Source organism: Cnephaeus nilssonii (genome assembly GCF_951640355.1).
Source record: "Cnephaeus nilssonii genome assembly, chromosome: 6".
NCBI lineage: Eukaryota > Metazoa > Chordata > Mammalia > Chiroptera > Vespertilionidae > Cnephaeus > Cnephaeus nilssonii.
In genome coordinates, this window is record NC_137077.1 from 46,703,504 (window position 1) to 46,706,414 (window position 2,911).

At 47.3% G+C, this 2,911-nt stretch overlaps 1 protein-coding gene across 1 annotated transcript; it reads left to right on the forward strand.

The window, feature by feature from the left end:
- Nucleotides 1-1,510: 1,510 nt before the first annotated feature.
- Nucleotides 1,511-2,491, forward strand: LOC307101035 (olfactory receptor 11A1-like; the record flags this gene model as incomplete). Its single annotated transcript, XM_079773768.1, has 1 exon — nucleotides 1,511-2,491. One exon carries the CDS (start codon nucleotides 1,511-1,513, stop codon nucleotides 2,489-2,491), a length of 981 nt encoding a protein of 326 aa, XP_079629894.1.
- Nucleotides 2,492-2,911: the final 420 nt, after the last annotated feature.

The window sequence follows — 2,911 nt, forward strand, 5'->3', positions numbered from 1 at the left end:
GTCAAATTCACTGGTTAGCAAGAGCAACAGTAACTTTTTTATCATAAGCACTGATCCAGAGTCCAGACCTGAAAAGTTTTGGGTCATTGACTGATTAGTTGGTTTCGTTAGTTTTATCTAGTTTCTTCCCTTGCTCCATCTCTCTGCTAAACCCAGGGTCCTATCCCATTCTCAATTCAAGTCTCTCTCCTGGCTCCTTAAGAAGTCACTAGTGTAGAGAAGATAAAATATGTTAGATTACATCTGAAAGTATTCTACTCACTCTATGTCTGTACCTCTCATGTGACCAAATGTGTGTCTGCATAGCAGCCCAAAACCAGAGGGGAAAGATAGGACCAGGAAGGAACACAAAAACCCTACGTTCTCACTGCCATCTGCTAATGTGAATGTCATCTTTCTTAACTGAAAAAAAAAAAAAAAATGAGAACACTCTATATCCTGTTGGGCTTTCTGGTTTCTTCCAAGTGGCAATATTCCAATATTCCCTCAGTCAGGGGAGAACCCAGAGATTCCTTCTCTCTTTCAGTAATCATTTAAATGCTCTTTTCTCTAGCCCAAGCAATAGTTGTCAGATGCTGTGATTTTTCTGTGGCAATTTACTATTGGAAAATTATTGTAACTAATTCATTCATTCATTCATTCCACAAGTACTTATCAAGGCCTTCCTATGTGTTTGATGTTAGGGTAATACTGTAATAACTGAAAGAAGGAATCCTGTACCAGGATAGAAATTCCTAAAGAATCCGCAGTTAGGTAAGATAAATTGAGCATTTCACTTGTATGGGGAATACAGGGTAGGAGAACCACGAAAAAGACAGTATCCCTTGCTTCTGACAAACTGATGAGAGATTAGGCAAAGTCTGAAAATGGTTTTACCAACAGTCAGCAGGCCACCTGGCCGAGGGAAAAGAATGGCTTCCTGAGAGAGTGGCATCTGACTTAATTCAGATCTTTCTCTATGGCGTCTCTCAGAGAGTAAATGATATATTTTGCTGACTGGGGTTTCCAAGTCTCATGTGCTTAGAAGGGAAAATAGACTGAGATGAGCAGCTGCTTCAGGAATGTGCACGGCCTCAGAGGAGGACCATCTCCCCAGGAGGTCACGGCCACTCCTCCCACCCTTCCAGAAGGGCCCACCAGGTATGTTCTCCCGTTGATGCTCAGCCAGGGTCATCAGGTACATAGCTCCCTGATGACTGGAAGTGCCCTGTGCTGCTGCCTGATCCTAACGTGTCTATCACTCAGAAAGGACCTGGGAAAGCAGGATATGAGATTATGCAGGAGCTTCGGACTCAAGCAAACCTGGGTCCAAAACAAAACTCCAGTGACCTTGAATGATTGGTTGGCTTACATTCACTGCGTCTCAATTTCTCTTCGAGCAACAAGAGACAGCATGGCCTGTCTCCAGTGCTTGCTGTGGTGAAGAAATGACTAAGCCAAGCATAGGGTGTGGTTGTAATGGGATCTAGGTTAACGTTACTTTCCTGTCTTCTCTTGGGCCCAGAGCTAGATGCGGAAGCAACCCAGTAGTGCCAGTGAGAACCAGACCACCTGGCTGATCCTGGTGGGCTTCGGGGAGCTGCAACGCCTGCGCTTCCTCCCTTTCACCCTCTTTTTGGCTATTTATGTGCTAACAGTGGGGGGCAACGCCCTCATCGTGCTGGCTGTGGCCTCCAGTCGGACTCTCCACACACCCATGTACTTCTTCCTCTGCCACCTCTCCCTGCTGGAGATCGGCTGTACCTCCAACATCATGCCTCAGCTGTTGCGGAGCTTCCTGAAAGGGAGGGAAGCCATCTCACTGGCCAGCTGTCTGCTTCAGTTCTACATGTTTGCCTCACTGGCTGCAGCTGAGTGCCTCCTGCTCTCGGCCATGTCCTACGACCGTTACTTGGCCATCTGCCGCCCACTGCACTACCCTGCCCTGATGAGCACCTGGTGGTGTGGCTGCCTGGCTGCTGGAGCCTGGTTCAGCGGCTTCTCCTTTTCCACCCTCACTCTGGCCCTGGCAGCCCCTCTGCCCCTCTGCCCGGGCCTCAGGGAGATCGACCACTACTTCTGTGACTTTGGTCCAGTTGTAGGGCTGTTCTGTGGTGATACAGGGCTCATGTGGGGAGCTGGAGTGAGCATTTCAGGCTTCCTGACACTGGCCCCTTTCGTGTTGATTGTGACCTCCTATGCCTTCATCCTGAGGACTGTGCTGCAAATACCATCAGGCCGTGGGAGGCACAAAGCTTTCTCCACCTGCTCCTCCCACCTCAGCGTGGTTGGGGTGTTTTATGGCACCCTCATCGTGGTCTATGTAGCACCAACAGACCACATGGCCCCCTTACTTCGAAAGGCTTTCTCTGTCCTCTACACTGTGTTCACCCCTATGGCCAACCCCATCATCTACAGCCTCAAGAACCAAGAGGTAAAGGGGGCCCTTCACAGGCTCTGGAGACAGCTTATCCGAGGACAGCTATCGACTTCTTCCTGGATTCTAGCTTAGCCCCGTCCTCAAAGTCTACAGGACTAAAGATCACTGTGATGAAAATATGGAGACTGTGAGATTGAAAATAGTTGTCTAACAAGATGAGGTAACTTCATTTTTTCTAGTTGGAATGGAGTAGAGATCGAAAATTGTATGCCTGGTATAGGGCTTAAATACTATAGATACTCCATAAATATTAGTTGAAAAAATGGATTAAGTAAATAATACTGAAAAGAATGCAAGAGGGAGCAGAGCATAACACCAAGTGGGGAACATTTGTAGACCATTCATCTAAGGTGGCAAGGACTGAGGTTGGCAGATTGAGAAAGGAGGCCTAAGGAGATGGTAATAAGAAGCATTAAGAATTAAGGTATCTCAAGAAACCATCAACAAAACAACAAGAAATCCCACCGCATGGGAGTACATATTTGCCAATAT